The 20,128-nt window shown below is 40.8% G+C and overlaps 1 protein-coding gene across 3 annotated transcripts in view; it reads left to right on the plus strand.

The window, feature by feature from the left end:
- Positions 1-20,128, plus strand: part of LAMA3 (laminin subunit alpha 3) — a 259,558-nt gene that overhangs the window by 198,276 nt on the left and 41,154 nt on the right. For all 3 annotated transcript variants that reach the window (XM_025273657.3, XM_044934824.2, XM_044934825.2), the window contains 14 exons: positions 957-1,108; positions 4,868-4,978; positions 5,085-5,196; positions 5,403-5,570; positions 7,061-7,257; positions 8,677-8,793; positions 10,028-10,182; positions 10,433-10,574; positions 11,410-11,512; positions 13,861-13,977; positions 14,062-14,241; positions 15,030-15,172; positions 18,121-18,291; positions 19,937-20,088. In XM_025273657.3, the coding sequence (XP_025129442.3) occupies positions 957-1,108; positions 4,868-4,978; positions 5,085-5,196; positions 5,403-5,570; positions 7,061-7,257; positions 8,677-8,793; positions 10,028-10,182; positions 10,433-10,574; positions 11,410-11,512; positions 13,861-13,977; positions 14,062-14,241; positions 15,030-15,172; positions 18,121-18,291; positions 19,937-20,088 (2,020 nt within the window). The remainder of the gene's footprint in view (positions 1-956; positions 1,109-4,867; positions 4,979-5,084; positions 5,197-5,402; positions 5,571-7,060; positions 7,258-8,676; positions 8,794-10,027; positions 10,183-10,432; positions 10,575-11,409; positions 11,513-13,860; positions 13,978-14,061; positions 14,242-15,029; positions 15,173-18,120; positions 18,292-19,936; positions 20,089-20,128) is intronic.

The following is a 20,128-nucleotide window of genomic DNA, read 5'->3' on the forward strand; positions in this document are numbered from 1 at the left end:
AGCTATTTATTATTCCTTTTCCCATATACGAAATAAGCAACAGGTTGCATAGGTTCACCATTTATTTGCCCAGTTGTATTGCTATATAGTTGACATGCTACATTGTATTAAAGTCTACAACATAATGATTTGATATATGTATAGGTTGTGAAATGATCACCACAGTTAGTTAACATCCATCAACTCACACAGTTACAGATTTTCTTCTGTACATTAAGAATTTTTAAGATCTCCTTTTTTAGTGACTTTCAAATATATAATAGAGTGTCCTTAACTATAGTCACTATGCTGTGCATTTTACATGCTAAGTTACTTGTTTTTTATTTTTTAAAATGTTTTTCTTGGAGTATAGTTGCTTTACAATCTTGTGTTAGTTTCTGCTGTACAATGTAGTGAATCAGTCATATATGTACATGTATCCCCTCTCCCTTGGGTCTCCCTCCTGCCCTCACCCCATCCACCCCTCTAGGTCATCACAGAGCACTGAGCCGAGCTCGCTTCACTATCCGGTAGGTTCCCCGTAGCTGGCTTGCACATGGTGGTATATATATGTCAGTGCCTCTCCCCCAATTCGTCCCACTCTTCCCTCCCCTTTTTTGTCCATTCTCTACATCTGCATCTCTGTACCTGCCCTGCAAATAGGTTCATCTGTACCATTTTTCTAGATTCCACATATATGCGTGAATATACAATATTTGTTTCCCTTTATAACTGGACGTTTGTACCTTTTGACCATCCTCACTCATTCTCCCACTGCACCATTTCTTTGTCAAATGCTCCCGTCTAGAGATCTCCCTTTTTCAGAATTGCATCCTTCTCTGAGAAGTCCCGGATGGTGATTTCTGCCTGTGATGGGCTATGTGTGTATTAACCGGGCTGCTGTGCGGCCCTGGGGCTGGGTCTGCATTCCTGTGGCTCCAGCAGCAGCACGTGTGCCTCTGATTGTGGCCCCACAGATTGTGACAGCTGTGTGATGACGCTCTTGAACGACCTGGCCACCATGGACGACGAGCTGCGCCTGGTCAAGTCTCAGCTGCAGGGCCTGAGTGTCAGCACAGGGACCCTGGAGCAGATAAGGCGCTTGGAGACCCAGACCAAGGACCTGAGGGTACGTACCCCTGGGGCCCACACGATGCCTGGCCCAGAGCAGTTACTCGGTGGATTCACAGATGCTGCGTGAATGAATACTGCTCATGCAGGGAGGGGTGGGGAGCTTGACTCCACTTAAGGTTCAGGGCAGCTGTCCTTCCTCTGCTCTAAATGAAGATTAGATTTCTCCTGGTGAAAGTACAGTGAACACAGAACACTGACACTTCTAAGGGAACATTCCTTACATACTGAATGTTTCTGGCCTCATTTTTCTCATAGTCTTTATCTCAGTATCTTGTGTTCAGAAGATTCAAACTCAAATTTTGGTAAAACTGTCATTAATTCTTTTTTAAATGTTTGGTAGAATTTTCCAGTGAAGCCATGTGGGCCTGGAGTTTTCTTTGTTAATTTTTTTTCTCTTAATTTAACTACAAGATCAATTAAAAATAGGTACTGGACAGTTAGGATTATTTATTTCTTTTTGAGTGATATTTGGTAATATATGCTTTTCAAGTAATTTTTTCATTTCACCTAAATTATTAATACCAAATATATTGACATATAATTGTTTATAATTTTTCCTTATTATCCTTCTAATATCTGCAAAATCTGTAGTGATGCTTTCTCATTCATTCCGGCTATTGGTCATTTGTGTCTTATCTATTTTTTTAATTATTCTGGCTAGAGGTTTATCAGTGTTATTGATCTTTTTATTTTATTGATTTCTGTTGTTTTTCAGTTTTCAATGTCATTGATTTCTGTTCTTATCCATATCTTTTCTTCCTTCTGCTTGCTTTGGGTTTAGTTTGCTATTCATTTTCTAGTTTCTTAAGATAAAAGCTTGTTTCCTGATCCAAAACATTTCTTAATATAAGCATTTAATGCTATAAGTTTTCCCCTAAGAAGTACCTTAGCTGTATCCCACACATTTTTAAGTGCCAATTTCCATTTTCATTCAATTCAAAAGATTTTCTGATTCCCCTTGTGACATATCTTTGATCGCTAAGTTATTTAGAGCTATATTGTTTAATTTCCAAACTGAAGATTTTCCAGTTAACTCTCTATTATTGATTTCTAGTTTAACTCTGTTGGGATCAGAGAAAATGCTTTATGATTCCAGCTCTCTTTAAGTATGTTGATACCTGTTTCATAGCTCAGAACATGGTCATCTTGGAGAATGTTCTATGTACACTTGGAAAGAAGGTAGCCAAGAGGGTATCCTGAGAAGTATTGGGGCTGAAAGTGCCCCATGGGCTGGAGTCAGGCTTCCTGGCTGGGGGGAATGGGGGCTTTTCTGCCTACAAATGAAGACTGAAGAAACAAACTTGAAACTGCCCAGTTCCCATTGTTAGGCAACAATTGTATGAGAACTAGGAAAGCTACAACCTTATAGCTAGGACATGGACAAGATTCACAGACCAGGATCTGTGTTGCAATGTGACATTGTCAGCATCACCATAGTGTGCAAGTCCTAAGCTGCCGATATAAGACCTGGTCCTGGACTGGGGGGGCCAGAACCCAGGGGGAGCAGGAGTGATGATGACCCTGAGATCACCAGACAGGACACAAGGAGTGCAGGACACAAGAGACCCTCTCAGAATGAGCCTGAAAACACTGTGAAAGATAATGAGAAAGACATGCAGCAGAAGCAACAGTCATGTGATGAGTCCCTGTAGCAAAAACAGAAATCACAGGACAGTCTGAAAACTACTTTACAGGGTGACATCCAATGAAAGAAACAAGAAATTAGAAAAACTTTTAAAACACAAGAAACCAAACAAGAAGAGGTAAATGTGAGAAGATCTAATTAAAAAAAATCACAGAAATTAAAAAAAATCTACTCAAAAGTAAAAAATTTAGTAGGTGAAATGAACCCTAAGTTAGAAAGGAAAGTTAAATTAAGGGCTTTTGGAATGAAGGCTGCTTTGAAACCATTAGTGGCTACGGTTGAGTACATACAGCAAAAATAAATAGTGCTGGAAAAAATGGCTCTTTTCCATCCCATTAGGGTAATTTTAGTGCACGGTTAGAAGGCTTAATATGGAGAGGAGAGGGGAAAAGCGTTTGTGTGTTCAGAGGGAAAAAAAAAAAGGCACTTTAGTGACTGATGTCATCAATACAGTCTTGCACTTTTTCAAGGGAGGGAAGGGACGAACATTGTGGTATCCATCCTGTGCCCAGGTCCCTGTGCTAAGTGCGTTCCTTAAATCTTACAACACCCTGTGAGGGAAATAGTGCTATTTTTTATAGGTATGTAAAAGCCAAGTAACTTGCCTACAATCACAAGCTAGTATGTGGTGGTTCTAGAAGAATTCACACCAAGATGAAATTCTAAAGAGTATGTTCACCCACTATACCTCTTATCCAGCTGTTCTGACCTGCAATCATGTGCTTCATTTTTCTGCAGCACAAATAGAACCATCTTCTTGCAATATCACACAAACACTGTGAAAACTGAGCAGGAATATGTATGACAAAGCAACCAACTTTTTTGAATGGTTCTGCGTATACGTAACATTTTATAATACATTAGCCCACTTACCACCAAAAAGAACCCAGCAGCTTAATATAGCAACCCCTGATAGACAGATGAAGGAGATAAGGCCCAATGGGCTTGTCTATGAAGTGGTGGGCCTAGGGTTTGGCCCTTAGCTGAAAAGCCTGTGTTCTTTTACCCAACGCTGGCTTTTATGTACAAGTAGAGATAGTACTATTGCTTTTTCTTGTAAAAACTTTCAAGATATTAACGCATTTTTTTTCCAAAAAATTGAGGGATTTCCCTGGCAGTCCAGTGGTTAAGACACTGTGCTTTCAGTGCAGGTTTGATTGCTGGTTGGGGAACTAAGATTCTGTATGCTAAGTGCGACCAAATAATATGAAAAAGTTAAAACTTAAAAAAAGCAACAACCCCAAATTGAAAATAATTACTACTCTAGATATTATATGCAGCAATAGTAGTATTGTTAGTCACTAAGTCATATCTGACTGTTTGTGACCCCGTGGACTGTAGCCCACCAGGCTCCTCTGTCCATGGGATTCTCCAGGCAAGAATTCTGGAGTGGGTAGCCAGCCATTCCCTTCTCCAGGGGATCTTCCTGACCCAGGGATCGAACCTGGGCCTCCTGTATTGTAGGCAGATTCTTTACCGTCTGAGCCACCAGGGAAACCCATATGCAGCAGTGTTCCCTCTAAAAGTAATGTTGCCATTCAGTACCCAAAAGAGGAAGGGGACCTGGATTTTGGTCTCACTGATAATCTATACTTCCAAGGCATGGCCAAATCACCCAACTTTTTTAGGTTTCTGTTTTCTCGTTTTTTTCCTATTAAATGAGGGTATTCAACTTAATGAGTTCTGAGTTTTTCTCTTGCTCTATAATTCTTTGAATCTATAGATTATTTCAACAGAGTAGCCCTAGATACTTGTTTTTAGCATAATCAAGTAAAATATAAGTTTAAAAATTGACTTTATTATAGAATTTAAAAATACACCAAGTAAGTAACATCACCCTCATTTCTATAAGGTTAGGTCATTAATTCAAATAAAGTATCTTGTCTCTTCTTGTCTTTAACTTTTCCTACTTTATTTTAGAACCATATCACAACATCAGAACATAAATTCTTCATGAGGCCTATTTCAAAGAACCATATTTTTTTCTAAGGACCAGCACTGGTCTTACTCAATGAATCTTTTCATATCATCACCAGGTTGACCAAGTTGATAAGACTTACTCCAGATTTCTACTCTAGAGTGTGATTAACTTTGTGTTTTACTTTCCAGAACCAGCTGCTCAGCTACCGTCCCACCATTTCAAATCATAAATCAAAAATGGATGGTCTGGAAAAAGAACTGAGTAACTTGAATCGTGAATTTGAAACTTTGCAAGAAAAGGTAATATGTTAGGTCAATAGCATTAACTCATTTTTTGCTTCAAAATGTTGCTAGTTTTTTCTCCCAACAACTTAATTTGTTGCTCATCAATTTACTCTTCATATAGGTTCAAATAAATTCCAGAAAAGCACAAACATTATATAACAACATTGATCGGACAACCCAAAGTGCAAAAGAGCTGGACTCGAAGATTAAAAATGTCATCCGGAATGTGCACAGTAAGAAGAGTTACTCAGCCCAATTAAATATCTTTTATACTACTTTAGTCTTTGTTGTACAAAGAAAGAGTTCAGCGTTATGAAAAAGAACCTATAGTGACACTGAAAAACCAATACAAGCCCTCTATCAAAGTCCCTGCTTCTTTTCTTAGTGGTCTCCTAGAGTCCAGAATTCCCAGTTTAATAAACAGCTTGATGTTTTCCAGTTCTCGTGAAGCAGATATCTGGGACGGAGGGAGATGGAAACAGGTTGCCTTCAGGTGATTTTTCCAGAGAGCTGGCTGAAGCGGGGCGCATGATGAGGGAACTGAGGACCCGCAACTTTGGGAAGCACCTGAGGGATGCCGAAGCTGAAAGAAGAGAGGCTCAGCAGTGTAAGCACCCTTCCAGATGCTTGCATCCAGTCTGTTCTGATTGGCTTGACATACAGGGCGCAGAGTACACCGTGCCAGGTTGGGGGAGGAGTCACCATTTCAGCCGCTGTTACTGGTAGAGCATCGTGTGGTACAAACGGGTAGCCCTTCCAGGTTACTGAGAGGTTGTGGAATAGAACTCCTTTTTCTTAAAAAACATTTATTACATTATAGTTGATTTACAGTGTTGTGTTAATTTCAGCAGTGATTCGGTTACACATACACACACGTGAATTTTTTTCATATTCTTTTCCATTATGATTTATCACAGAGTATTGAATACCGCTGTCTGTGCTGTTCAGTAGGACCTTGTTATTTATCCATCCTATATATAATAGTTTGCAGCTACTAATCCCAAACTCCCAATTCTTCCCTCCCCCACCCCCTACTACTTGGCAACTACAAGTCTGTTCTCCATGCCTAGGAGTCTGTTTCTGTGTGTACATAAGTTCATTTGTGAACATATCACACATTTAGATTTAGAGTCCACATATAAGTGATATCATATAGTATTTGTCTTTCTCTTTCTGGCTTTCTTCGCTTACTTTGATAATCTCTGTGTCTATCCAAGTTGCTGCAAGTGGCATTATTTCATTCTTTTTAACAACTGAGTAATATTCCACTGAATATGATACATATGTGTGTGTGTGTATATATATATATATATATATACACACACACACCACATCTTTATCCATAGAATAGAATATCTTACCATCATGCAAAAAAATAGTTTCTTCTCCTTAGATATTAGACACTGGTACCTCTATTTTGTTTTTAACTGCATTTTCATTCTTCTTTCAGCTCTATTACTTTCTCATTATATCATTTTTAATAGTCCCCTCATCACCACTGGGGTTTTGAATCATACATTGATATTCGCATTACTACTACCAAAAAAATGGATGTACTAGAAATGAAGGGAATATATCTAAAGATTTGAACTAAGGAAAATGCCACATTAACTCAAAACTTTAAAAATAATAGGCCTATATTTTTCCAAATACTGAAAAATACTTTATTCTGTAGTGGAATGACTTATCAGTGGTTAATCTACAAATAGTGGCATCTCTCTTTTAGCATTTGTATTGTTTAAATTTAATGTTAGCCTCGGAGACAGTATTAGTGATAGAAGGAGCATGTGCTTTATACTCTGCAAGTTCAGTTCCAGTTCCAAGGCTGAAACCTTGTCACCTAATTTCTCGGGCCGTCCATTTTCTTATCTGAAACATGAGAATGATAATCACTGTCTTCATGTGGTTGTCATAAAAGTTAAATGAGACAATGTGTACAGCGCACAACATAACATAAACACTAGCCTCCTTTCTCATTCCCTTGCAAGTTCAAGGAAAACCATGCAGTGAGTAGAAAATCAATTCTTCTGTAGTCTTTATAACTTAGTGTCAACGCACTCATTTCTCAAGTGGAAAACAAAAGGTGATATATTTCAGTGCTGAATCGGATAAGGAGCTGGCTGGAAAACCACCAGGTGGAGAACAATGGACTGGCGAAGAATATACGAGATGCTTTGAATGATTATGAAGCCAAACTCAGTGGCCTCCATGCCGCTCTACAGGAGGCCAGCGCCCAAGCAAAGCAGGCCACCGGCCTCAACCGGGAAAATGAGAGGGCTTTGGAATCCATCAAGGTGAGGTCATGGTCAGAATCTGCACGGTTCAGTTAAGAACAAGCACAGGGAGCAGGGAGCTTTAATGTTAATCAAGTGGCAGAATCAGGAACCTGTCTGTGTGAGAAACCCTAATCAAAGAGGAATGAGGCGTTAAACACAAAATCAAAGTATCTCTTATTACTCAACGGCCAGAAGTGTTTCTGAACTTAAACCACAGGGAAAGCAGACCCAATCTCTTCACCCCAACTCCTGACTGGTAGAGGACTAGAGGAATAATGCTGCCAAATAGTTGAGAAATTACTATTGTTATAATTAATTCAAAGTATACAATATATGTTTAAAATAACTGACATTTTGTGTTGTCTGTGTGTGTTAATCACTTAGTCATGTATGACTCTTTGCAACCCCATGAACTGTAACCTGCCAGGCTCCTCTGTCCATGGGGATTCTCCAGGCAAGAATACTGGAGTGGGTTGCCATGCCCTCCTCCAGGGGATCTTCCCAAACCAGGGATCAAACCCAGGTGTCCCACATTGCACGTGGATTCTTTACCATTGAGCCACCAGGGAAGCCCAAGAATACAGGAGTGGGTAGCCTATCCCTTCTCCAGGGGAACTTCCTGACTCAGGAATGAAACCAGGGTTTCCTGCATTGCAGGCAGATTCTTTACCAGCTGAACTACCTGGGAAGCCCAACATAGGACTGACCCACTCCCTGCCCCCCACCCCAAGAAAGAGGAATTTGGTAAAAGAAAATGAATAATATCTTCGCAGATGGTAATATGGTTAACTCCCAAAGCCTCTGCAAATAACACCTCTGTTGGATTATGCCAAGGGGAGGGAGCAGGACCCAATTTTATGGATCTCTGAATTCTCGCAGCCTCCACCCTGGTTTCCTAAGGTCTTGTGTGCTTTCTTAGTAAATTTTTTTTTGGCTGCACCATGTGGCATGTGGAATCTTAGTTCCCCAACCAGGGATTTGAACCTGCGTTCCCTGCATTGGAAGTGCAGAGCCTTAACCACTGGACCGCCAGGGAAGTCCTCCTGTGTGCGCTCTTATTGCAACGCCCCTACACCTTCATCAGGACCAGCATGTAGAGTGTACTGATGGTGCTGGTTTGCTTAGTTCAACTCCCTCCACCTGATCCACTAACCAGAGCTTCACTGTGCATCCACCTCATTGGGCTGGTAGGCCCTAGGGTAGAAGCCTCCTCCAACGTGACAGCGGTTGTTTGGTTGGCATGCAGCCTGCAGAAACTATGACATCGCCTCCACACGACAAATTGAACTGATGTCTCATGACTTAGGAGTTTCCTAGATGATCTTTAAGTTCAAGATGACATTTTGACTCTGAAATTACCTCTATGCTGTTGTCCAATAAATATGCCTGTGCCTTCTGACAATATATCATGCAGCTCACAGATCTTTTTCTCTGCAGAGACAAGTTAAGGAAATGAATTCCCTCCAGAGTGACTTCACCAAGCGTCTAGCCATGGCAGATTCTTCCTTGATGCAAACTAATATTGTCCTGCAATTGATGAAGAAAAGCCATGAGGTAGAGGCAAAACTTGTTTTCTAGAAACTCGAAAAGCATTTAAATTACATTTTGAGGAACTTATAAGATCGGCTAAACATTTTTTCCCTCAAATATATGTCTTTAGATGGAAGAAAATATACCAAAATGTTAACAGCGGTTGTCCCTTAGGGGAGGGGTGAATGATGTGTCTTCTTTTTTTTTTCTCCCAAACTTGAAACTTTTTATTTTGCGTTGGGGTATAGCTGATTAACAATGCTGTGGTAGTTTCAGGTGAACAGCGAAGGGACTCAGCCATACATACACATGTATCCATTCTCCCCCCACCCACCTCCCGGCCAGGCTGGCAGGTAACATCGGTTATCCATTTTAAATATAGCAGTGTGTACATGACCTTCCCAAAGTCCCTAAGTATCCTTTCCCCCCAGCAACCATAGGTTTGTATTATACCTATTTGCCTATCTACCTAATTTGCCTGAAATAAGCGAATGTTACTTTTATAATAAAAAGAAATTGTGCTAGTATTTTTTAAATACCATTTTCACCAATGAGATGAATAAGGTCTGAGGAGCTAATATAAAACAAAAAAGGGACTCCAGTTGATGATACTGTATTGTATAACTGAAATTTGCTACAAAAGTATAATTTAAATCTTCTCACCTTCACCCCCCAAAGAAGGTAAGGGGATAAAATATGAGGTGATTGATGTGTTAATTCAGTGGGGGGAATCCTTTCACAATGTGTACATATATCCAATCATCACTTTGTACACTTTAAATTTCTTACAGTTTTATGTCACTTATACCTTCTTGAAGCTGAAAAAGTAATTAAAAATAAAATAAATCAGGCATACATTAATTAACAGAAGACATTAGGACTGGTAAGAGATTGGCAATATTTCTCATAAGCCCACTGGGCATTTTGAAAATATCTTTTATGATTGCTGTTTCTAAATCAGAAAAAGTGTTTAGGTTTAGTACAGTGATACATTAAGGATAATAATGTGCTTTCATAAAATTTATCAAAGTGGGTACCCACCATATGGAAAATGCTCAAAATGGTGGTGAAACTTGGGAGAATATTCACAGTGCCACTGTGTGAAGTAACCAGGGAGTAATTGGTGTAGTGAATGGGCTCAGGAACCAGTGTCTCATTGTTGCTTCCTGGAAACCTCATTTATGACAGAGTTCAGGAAAATGGCATATCCGTGCTTTGCTTAAATTGACACTATCTCTTGTTTACTTGGAAAATACAGGAATATGAAAAATTAGCTGTCACTTTAAATGAAGCAAGACACGAACTAAGTGACAAAGTGAGAGAACTTTCTAGATCGGCCAGCAGAGCATCTCTGGTGGAGGAGGCAGAGAGGCACTCGCAGTCCCTACAGGAGCTGGCCAAGCAGCTGGAGGAGTGAGTGGGCCGCCTGGGGGTCTGACCGCAGGGGCTGCTGGAGCCTGGTAGGAAGTACGGACCGGCCGGGGGGGAGGGGGCAGCACCCAGGGCCCAGGTCTGAACCCAGCTGATTCCCAGCTGCATCTTTGGAGCAGAGCCTCGGAGCCCACAGCCCCGAATCTCCATCGGCCAAATGAATGGGGAGGTAAGGGGGCTTGGCTGCAGGCAGAGGCCACCGCTGGAGCCCTCCTCCTGCACCATCTTCCAGGATCAAGAGGAACGCCAGTGGGGATGAGCTGGTGCGCTGTGCTGTGGACGCTGCCACTGCCTACGAGAGCATCCTCAACGCCATCAAAGCGGCTGAGGATGCGGCCGACAAGGCCACCACTGCATCTGAGGCTGCTCTCCAGGTGGGTATCTGCTGTGACACCTTCTCTCAACACACTCTGGAGATGACTCACTTTTCTGTTTCCTTTCTGTGTGCACAGGGAATAGAAAAAAAAACAAAGCTTATTTTAGCTCAGAATTTGTTATCTAGAATAGACTTGAACTTGCTCTAATATGTCATTTCTGTATTTACTTGAGTTTTGGATAAACATAGCCCAGTATTCAAAATCATTTGTAAAACCAGATAATAATCACCCTGATTATTGATGTTGAACCATGAAAGTATTATACCCTGATTCCTACCAGGTATGCTTTTAAGCTGTGTGATCAGGTATCATCATTTGCCAAAGAAGAGATTTTTGTACACCATTTGAGAACAATTTATTTCCTGTCATTTGTCATTCACCTGGGCATGTCTGTGGATCCTATGGGATCTGAAGTGCATTATATAATAGGCCTATATCTAAAAATAAAGAACAAATTATTAACTGTGAGTGAATTAATGAACAGACTTCTTGGAAGGTTGAAGATTTTTAATCTCCCAAAGATTAAAAGCCTGAAAGTAATTCAGCTCTGTCCTCTAGTATTGCAGAGGGCGTTGTACAAGTGACAGTGAGAAGATGAGAAGGCGTCACATAATTTATCATTATGTCAACAGTGATGGGTCCACCTCCCCAAGCCACAAATGTCTACCTAGAGCCCTAACTGTAGCTTTTAAGGAACAGTCTTTTTAAACCTTTGCTTTACCTTCTAACCTCAGTTTTTAAATATTAAAGTTAAGGGCTAGGATGAAAACTTTTACTCCGTATTTCCTAATGTATGTATCACATTTAAGACTGATAAATGCTTTGCTTTCAGACAGTAATAAAGGAAGATCTTCCAAGAAAAGCGAAAACTCTGAGTTCCAACAGCGATAAACTGTTAAACGAAGCCAAGATAACACAGCAGAAGCTACAGCAAGGTATGGAAGGGGTGGCTATTGGGGGCTGGGATAGTCAAGGGCTTGGAAACAATCTATGAGACCAGGAGCAAATGCACTTCTTGAATCTCAGTGTCCCTGTAGGTGGTACTTTGTAAATACGTTGATTTGATGTGTCTACCCTTCCCAGGTGGCGCTAGTGGTAAAGAATCTGCCTGCCCATGCAGGAGATGCAAGAGATATAGGTTCGATCCATGGGTTGGGAAGATCCCCTAGAGAAGGAAATGGCAACCCACTCCTGTGTTCTTGCCTGGAAAATCCCATGGACAGAGGAGCCTGGTAGGCTACAATCCATGGGGTCACAAAGAGTCAGACACGACTTTGCAACTGACTACCACCAGCCAATATTCTAACAGAAACCAAATTAGTTAGAATCTCATGAATCTAAATAAATCTTGAGACTGATAGGCTTGTTTGGGTCTGGCCTTGGATTTGGGAGAGAGGATTCTTCATTTAGTCCCATATGCCCATAGTGTTGGGGACCCACGTAGCTTTGAGGTGTGTTCAATGCTGCTGTCTTATTTAAGGCCCAGATAAGTAGCTTCAAGTCATTAGAGCAACTGCTTCAAAATTTCTTAAGCTCTAAAATCTTAGTAAGTAAAAGCACCAAAAATCACTACCACTGTGATATATGAGGATTTTTAAATTTTTGCCTTTGAATTTTTCCCGTTATTTAATTTGATTAAAAAAAATCAAACCATCTCAATTTCACCAAATTCCTGTGTTCAGAAAATGCTGTCCCTTGATTTTTCTCTGGTCTCCTGTAGTCATTCATAGGTGAGCAGGTATCTCAGTTCGTAGCCCTCATTCACCTTCTTAATCCTTTCAAAGTGATTAGATACCCTCTACCAGTAAATAAATACATTTATTTATCATTTTCATTTTTAAAAATGAAAATGAAAAATAAATATGAAAACATGAAAAAATACAAAAAAAATGTAGTCTGCCTAGCACATTTCAAAGATTAAAATTTCCTGGTATGACCCCTGTTCTCTTTACAAAATTTGAGCTAAAAGGTGAAGATGTGTGTTTTTGGAAGGATTAGGATGTTAACTACATTGTTATTTGAACCAGTCCTGGAATCACAGTTTAAGCCACGTGTCATCAACTCGACACTAAAGCATTCACTGGTGGTTTTCCATGACCCCCAAGGGGCAATATTATCAGGTAGAAATGCCTGTGAGCTTTGTTCCTTTCACTGAATATGTCCTTGAATGTGTCATTTGGAAATGAATGGGAAGGTGCCTGCTTTGTGTGCGTGTGTTTGCTTCAGTGGGGCTCGCTCAACAACATTCCTTTACTCTTTTTTTAAAAGGCATTTTATTTACTTCTTTATGGCTGAGCTGGGCCTTTGTGGTTGCTCAGGCTTTCTCTGGTCGTGGAGAGCAGGGGACTGCTCTGTAGCCGCGGTGCGCGGGCTTATTGCAGTGGCTTCTCTTCTTGGCGAGCGTGGGCTCCAGGCCGCTCGGGCTTCAGGAGCTGTGGCACATGCACTCAGCTGTGCTCCCAAGCTCTGGAGCACAGGCTCAAGGGTTGTTCCTCGGCATGTGGGATCTTCCTGGATCAGGGATCAAACCCCTGTTTCTTGCATTGGGAGGTGGACTCTTTACCACTGAGCCACCAGGAAAGCCCAATATTTCTTTACTCTTGACCAAAGGGGCATCCCTTATGCATTATTCATTCAGTAATTTATTCATACATTCATTCACTTGTTCCATAAATATGTACTACTATTTTACCCCAAAGAGTATTTTACCCCAAAGAGTGCCTGGACACAGCAGTGAATAAGATAGACACATCCCTTTCCTTGGGTGTCCCTCATATCTCAGTTGGTAAAGAATCTGCCTACAATGCTGGAGACTGGTTTCGATTCCTGAGTCTGGAAGATCCCCTGGAGAAGGAAACAGAAACCAACTCTAGTATTCTTGCCTGGAGAATCCCATGGACAGAGGAGCCTGGCGTGCTACGGTCCATGAGGTCGCAAGAGTCTGACATGACTTAGAGACTAGACCACCACCACCATCCCTTTCCTTTACTAAGCAGAGACTTTTGCCCTGAGCAGAGCGGAAGTTAAGTCTTCCCTTGAGTTGGTAGGCCTTTCCCTTTCTTCATGTGCATTTCCGAGGAGCCTGGTACCACAGGCTCTGTATGCTCCTGGCCTCTGTAATGGAGGACCTGGGGGTCTAGGAGCAAGCAGCGGGCATCTTGGGGATGACCCCTAAGATGCAGGTCTGCTCAATGCTGTGCAGACCCTGGCTGCTTCAGGGGCCACCAGTACCCATGGAGGATCCAGATCTTTAGGGTAATTGCCTCTTCCTACTTTATTTCAGAAATCAGCCCGGCTCTCAACAACCTGCAGCAAACACTGAAAACTATGACAGTTCAGAAAGGCCTGATAGACACCAATCTCACCAGCATCCGAGGTGATCTTCATGGAATACAGAGAGGTCAGCCACTCCCTAACCCACTGGACTTGGCTTCTTTGTCAAACATTTTAGAGACTTACGCATCCCTGTTTGTATGTGCCTTAGATGACATCGATGGCATAATCAGTAGTGCAAAGAGCCTGGTCAGAAACGCCAATGACATCACAAATGAGGTTCTAGATGGGCTCAACCCCATTCAGACAGAAGTGGAAAGAATTAAGGATACCTATGGGAGCACCCAGAGCGAAGACTTCAACAAGGCTCTCAGTGATGCGGATAACTCAGGTAGCAGGTGTTCTCTGGCCAGGATGTATTATCTGTTTTCTCCATCATTATGTGCTTTGGTCCGTTGTAATTTTTCCCCAGTAAAATCTGATCTTAGAAATTAAAATATTAAGAAGAAACTTCACATGATCCATTCAAAGAATATGGCTATTCTGTTAGTTAACAGGACCAAGAAGGACTTTGGAGGAGCCAAGGTGATTGGCAGTGGAAAGAATCAGAGCATGTGAAATTCCTTAAAAATTTTTATTGACTTAAATAATTTTGCCTGCGTCACACATGATTAGAAAAAAAGCCTGTATATTTTGAAAAAAAATTCATGAAATATTGCTGTTGATTTTCCCTTTTATAGAGTGGAGATGTAGTCCCTGAATCATGACCACTTGGATTATGATTGATATTAAAGATCAAAAAGGAAAGATTTATTTTTTAATTTATTAATTTTTAATTGAAGGAGAATTACAATGTTATGTTGGTTTCTGCCATATATCAACATGGATCAGCCATAGGTATACGTATATCCCCCTCTTGAAAGATTTACTTTTTATAGTGTCAAGAAAGATGATTTGATATCCAGAATAAAATCTACGATGTATTTATATATTATACATAGAAATATGTGTAACATATATTTCTATAATAGGAAAAAAGTATTACCTGATTCTGAGTCATCCTATCCAATGTGTGGGACCCAAATATACCACTTGACAAATACAACCCACGAGAACATCTCTATTTAACCTTTTCTCAACTCACAATGATAAATTTCTGTTTCATAATCTCACCAACAGTGAAGAAATTAACTAACAAACTGCCTGATCTTTTGAGTAAAATTGAAAGTATCAACCAACAGCTGTTGCCACTGGGCAACATCTCTGACAACGTGGACCGCATACGGGAACTAATTCAGCAGGCCAGAGATGCCGCAAATAAGGTGGGTGTGTCTCCTCATTGCCAGGCACCAAGGCTCATTCTTTGATAAGTTACTCTATTAGAGTTAATGAAACTAACTCTATTAGTTTCACTAATTAAGAAGTGAGAGATATCCAGGTACCCAAGAATCAGTTGTCTTTCTTGCCCAAATTCTTTAGGTGCTCCCCATGTGAAAGTTCATTTCCTCCCATCATCTTTCAGAAGTTCACATCATCTTCATCCCTTAAATGACCTGGTATGCCGGAAACAGTGGTTTCCTTTCTGCTGGCTTATGCAGGCAGGAAGCAGGGTTCTCCTCCAGGCTCTAGGCAGTAAAGTGTTTGCAAGTTCAAGTAAGGGTTCTATGATCAAAATGTGTAGATATGATACTGCACAAGCCCTATCTTCTCACGGTAACTCGGGAATTGTAGAATCCACTTTTAGTGAGGATGGAGGAGTGGTTCCTACCCACATGGGCAGTGTTCTGAATATGAGATTACAGCAGTTTTCCTTCATTGGAAAGTTCCATCAACCTTTCTTCTAATTTTAATCTGACATTATTTACTTGAATTTCTTCTCTCCCAATTTGTTTTATCCTAAAATAATGTAAATGAAATATTTTGTATTTTGTAGTCAACTCCCTATGAGATATTTGGAGATTAGAGGGATGGAAACCAAGTCAGAATATCATTGTCTTTGAGGCACCATGGTTGATTTCTAGGCTTATATTCCTTACTTTGAGCCTCAAAATCTGCCTTTTCTTTTAAGAAAGAGAACTTCCAACACAAAACCTTTAGCAGAGAAGCAAAGAGCCTAAGGCACAGTTTGGCAGAAACCACCCTCTTCGTACCCATACACGTCTTATAAAAAGCCAATGGAAAAGAGTGTACTTCTAGCTTTTGCCCCTCTACGTTCTTCCACTAATTTAATGAACAAAATATGAAGTGTATAAATAGCGCAGAGGTTTAGCGCTGATAACCAAGGCAGACTGCCTTGCTTCTTTGTTTTTTAATGTTTATTTATTTATTTGACTACATCAGGTCTTAGTTGCTGCTCATAGGATCTTCACTGCAGCATGGGTTTCTCTCTAGGTGTAGCATGTGAACTTAGTTGCTCTGAGGCATGTGGGCTCTTAGTTCTCCAACCAGAGACTGAAGCTGTGTCCCCTGCATTGGAAGGTGGATTCTTAACTACTGAACCACCAGGGAAGTCGCCAGACGGCCTTGTTTTGATCCTTGCTCTGTCACTTACAAAGCTAAGACTAGTTTCAGTTCATAGATAGATAATATTTCACAAAAGTATTAAAGCACACATGAGAAGCTGTGTGGGAATCCAGATCCAGGGTAGTGGTGGCCTCTGAGAAGGGAGAGGCGACTAGGACTAGGGTGGGCTATATAAGGGGCTTCAGTTATAACAGTAATGTTTAATTTCTTAAGATGGTCATGCGTATGCAGGTATAGTCTCTATTTTTGTGTGTTCATGAAATGTTTTCTTAACTAAAATTTTTTTTTAATGAGCAAGAGCTTTCCAAGTGACAAAAAACAGAAGGGCATGCCATAGACTCAGGATGTGTGGAAAGTATGAAGGGCCGAGGGCAAGAAGAAGAGACAGGTGTAAAATGAGCCTTGAGTGTTGTGGGGGAGCTCTGTCCCCATGGGCACCTTGGGGTGACTACAGCTCAGGCATCACTAAGCCCCCCTGCCTGATACCTGCATAGACAGGGTCCTCCGTAAATACATGCTTGGGAGATAAAATGTAGAGGTGATGTAAGTATCATTCCTAGAGTTATTCTTTAGATAGTTAGGGAATATTATTTTCTGTGTTTTAATGCAGAGCTACCCAAGGGGATCCACAGACCAGAGCTAGTCAGATGTTTGTTACTGCTCCATTATATATAAGTACAAAATTGTGAGTAAAGGCTTAGAAGCTTTCAGTAACTTGAATTGCTTCAATATCCCAGAATGGGATCAGCAGGCTTGTATTTTGCGCACTTTTTCATTTCATTTTTCTAGTATTTAAGTTTTCATATATTTTACAAAAGTATTGGTCCAGGGCAGATAACAGGGGGAAAAAATGGTCCTTTACCCTGAATTTAAGAAGCACATTTTAGAGAGCCTCGATGCACTTATTTTTAAGGACTGAGTGCCTATAATAAATGCAACCAGAACATGTAACATGTTAAAGAGAAATGATTCCTTAAAGAGTTAATTCTTTAAAAAAATATTTTGATGTATTGTACATTGACTATATCATATTGAGTGGTTCCATATAGGTTAGCTCATTTGCACAAAAACCTTCTGGGGTTGGAATAATAGTAATTTTATTAATGTTATATATTAATAGGGCTATAATACATATTAACAGGGTTAATTTAATATTAATATTATAACCCTATTACTAATTTTATATATAATTAGAGTTTATATTAAAATACATAATACTATTACTAATAGGATCATGATATTAATCCTGTTATTATGTATTTTAACTCTATATGTATAATTCCCTATATTACAATTATATTATGTATTATATAATATTTATATCATATATTGCATATTATATATCATATTTATCACATTATATATGTAAAACCTCATTATTATAATACATTAATATATTATGATGATGGTGGTGGTATTATTATGACATTAAGATGGCTAATATTATATTAATATTATAACCATAATAATGATGGTAATAATTTACTATAATGATTATTGTTGCTGGCACAGACAACAGAGTACACTTCCCAAAGACCCTTGGCTTGTAGGCAGGAAGAACAGGAGGGCTTTACTCCACTACTCCTGGAGCAGCCGCCTGAGTGTAGACTCCAGGCCGAGGGGGCAGCTATACACCTTCACTCCCTATCCTAGCCACTTGGGAGCAGCTACAGTCAGAAGCCTCCACCCCGAGCACCCCACCTTTCTCCCCTGGACCAGCTAACACCGTGGATCTGGTCCCTCTCAGGTTGCCGTCCCCATGAGATTCAACGGTAGATCTGGAGTTGAAGTCCGGCTGCCAAATGACCTGGAAGACTTGAAAGGATACACATCTCTTTCTTTGTTTCTCCAAAGACCTGAATCAACAGAAACTGGTGGGACCGAGAATATGTTTGTGATGTACCTTGGAAATAAAGATGTAAGTATTGCTCTGACATTTCCATGGTTTTTAAAACAGAATATGGCTTTTGAGGTGCACGACACAGCCATGTGACTGCCATTGGCATGGCAGGAGGAGATTCCACTGCCTCTGATGGCTCCATGGGCGATCTCTCATCAATTTAAAGTTGCTTTTGGAGGTGGGGATCTAGAAGCCGTGCTAGATGGGCCAGCATGTGAGCACATGTGTGTGTACACCTGAGCACGTCCATACCTGGGGCTGAAGATCAGCACCCTCCCCTCTCAACCAGGCAGCAGTATCAAGGCTTTCTGGAGATCAGAGCAGCTCTTCCTCACTGCTCTAGACTCTGTCCTCTTCTCAGGGCGCCCAGCCGCAGACCCTCCCATGTCTCTGGGGTGGAGACCCTCTGTGAATGGGGCCTGGAGAGAAATTAAGCCCCTCCTGCCTCATTAGTGAGAAATCCAGTTGCTTCATTGCTATAATTCCAGATTCTTTAAACCACCACAGTTATAGATATTTTAAGCAGTTTATTTTAGCTTTTAATTCCTCCTCTTAAAATATATCTCTTCCACGTAAGTGTCAGAGGAACAGGTAATCAGTGACTAGGTTATTTATACATGAATGGAAAAGAAATGGGCACCCCAGGTGGCTCAGTGGTAAAGAATCTGCCTACCAGAGCAGGAGATGCAAGACATGTGGGTTTGATCCCTGGGTCAGGAAGATCCCCTGGAGAAGGCAATGGCAACCCACTCCAGTATTCCTCCCTGGGAGAGCCCACGGACAGAGGAGCCTTGCAGACTACAGACCCTGGGATCACAAAGAGTTGGTCACGACTGAGAGACTGAACACACGCGTGTGGAAAAGAAATGCCTGAAGTATGGTTCTTGAAAATTCTGGGCAGTTAGGAAATTGCTGGCCGTCACTAGTGGACACTGTATTTAAGGATTCCTAAGATCAGCACTGTTGTTGGTTACTCGTTCACGCTTCAAGGATTGGGGATTTATTTGTAACTTTCTTATGACTCTGCTTTGTATTATGGCAGAATGTACATGACTTTATTCCTTCAACAAACTTATACCATGTATCTACTACGTGCCACACCCTGTATTTATGTAAACAAAAATTTGTGTCTTGAATGTACTTAATGTGTACTTAAAACAGGTTAAAATAGTAAATTTCACGTTATGTATATTTTACTACAGTTTTCAAAAATTTGTTTTTACCTTAAGGTGCTCACATTCTAATAGGGAAGAAAGATCCATACACAGCTGACATGATAACATAGAGAGAACAAGCATGCCCAGAGTATTGAGGGGACCTTGTATGGCATAGGAAGAGCATAAATGGCTTATCTTCTTCCCAGAATGAAATTGAATGGCAGCCTGAGCCTGTATCTGGTTCATCTTTATGTCAGGCGCTTGGCAAATACTTGCAGATTGAGCGAATGGAGGAGTGGATAAATGAATGCCCTCCTGATAACGTGAGCAAAGACAGCCCGGACATTAATTAACTGTGCTGTCTGTATTATTTTATACCAGAATGTACCTCATTCATTCTGTCTGCCCAGGGCTGACTACATGAAAGCTGTTATCTATTTGAAATGCACCCTCTGGGGATGGTGAGTTCGAAGAATATGGTATGTTAAATGCTTTGGTGTCTCCAGGCTTCCAGGGACTACATCGGCATGGCTGTTGTAGACGGCCAGCTCACATGCGTCTACAACCTGGGAGAGGATGAGGCTGAACTCCAGGTGGACCAGACCTTGACCGAGAGCAAAACTCAGGAGGCAGTGATGGACCGGGTGAAATTCCAGAGGTATGAGTCTGATTGATTACGGCTCTTTGGTAATCTGACC

This window comes from Bubalus bubalis, chromosome 22 (assembly GCF_019923935.1).
Source record: "Bubalus bubalis isolate 160015118507 breed Murrah chromosome 22, NDDB_SH_1, whole genome shotgun sequence".
Taxonomy (NCBI): domain Eukaryota; kingdom Metazoa; phylum Chordata; class Mammalia; order Artiodactyla; family Bovidae; genus Bubalus; species Bubalus bubalis.